General features: G+C 49.6%; 1 protein-coding gene across 1 annotated transcript; it reads left to right on the forward strand.

Annotated features, from left to right (window-relative positions):
* Window positions 1-632: 632 nt before the first annotated feature.
* On the forward strand, window positions 633-935 carry DQ04_04511040 (hypothetical protein; the record flags this gene model as incomplete). Its single annotated transcript, XM_009313625.1, has 1 exon — window positions 633-935. One exon carries the CDS (start codon window positions 633-635, stop codon window positions 933-935), a length of 303 nt encoding a protein of 100 aa, XP_009311900.1.
* Between the last annotated feature and the right edge of the window lie 187 nt (window positions 936-1,122).

Below are 1,122 nucleotides of genomic sequence, written 5' to 3' on the forward strand. Positions count from 1 at the left end.
TATGAAAGAAAGCCAAACAACAACAGCAACCAAAGAAAAAAAAGAAAACGAAAAGAGACGAAGAGTAAAGTGAGCATAAAGTGAAGCCGCCTTCTGTGGCCTGCGGGGATTATATCTGTCTCTCTCTCTCTCTCTCTATATATATATATATATATATCTATGTCTGTGTGTGTGTGTGTTTCCCCTCCCCATACCACACGGAACGAAAGCAAACGGGGACGAAGGAAGAACAAAGAACTAAAAAAAGAAAAAAAAATCAGTCACTGCTCGAATTGTTTTGCGAATGTGGGTGTATTGCAATTCGTCCAGCGCCCGTCTCACCGACGTTGCAGGTGAGTGCATTTACATTGCAAACGATGCTGAACTCTCCGCGAAGTTTGGACAGCAATAGTGAAGGGGGAGACAAGAGTGGGCAGAAGAGGAATAGCGGACCGTGTGGGGTCTGCGTGTGCTGCTTGTTGATTCCTGCTCTCCAGAGACCATTTCCCTTTTGCTTTGTTCGATTTCACGCTTAGCCACTCCGTGGTGGAGACGGCACGTGGCCCCCAGCGAAGTTGGGAGCCACACCGCGTTACGAGAAGAAAGGAACTAGGGACTATGTACGTACACACATAGACGTTTATGGGCATATAATGACATCTGACCTATTAGAGTCGCTCTGGTGGGTAATAGGATTCTCTCTCTCGCTGCTGCTGCTGCTGCTGCTTGGCATAATCATTGCTGTCATATGGGTGCGGCGCAGCGGGGCGACGCCGCGGCGCCAGCCGTCAGAGGAGGAACGTCCGTACATCACTAGCGACAGCAGAGATAGCAGCATGCAAAACACACCCCGGTGGGTTGGGCATAATTCAAGGGAACATTGCGTGCCTCGCAGTGAATTATTTGCCGCGCGTGCCACGTGCCGTATGCACGACACCGGGTTTGACATGACATGAAAACCTCCGTGCCTGTATGCAGATATACATGCCTGCGTGCGGGTATAATTCCCAGTCGGCATGCAATGCGCGGCAGGCACACCAGAGTATCTTCTTGGGCTGGGGGTACGATGCGGCGCTACATCTTGCATTTGCCTCCCCCACACTTTCCCTTTCTTCTTCCATTCTTATATATATATATATATAT

Source organism: Trypanosoma grayi, assembly GCF_000691245.1.
Source record: "Trypanosoma grayi strain ANR4 Tgr_451_V1, whole genome shotgun sequence".
Lineage (NCBI taxonomy): Eukaryota > Euglenozoa > Kinetoplastea > Trypanosomatida > Trypanosomatidae > Trypanosoma > Trypanosoma grayi.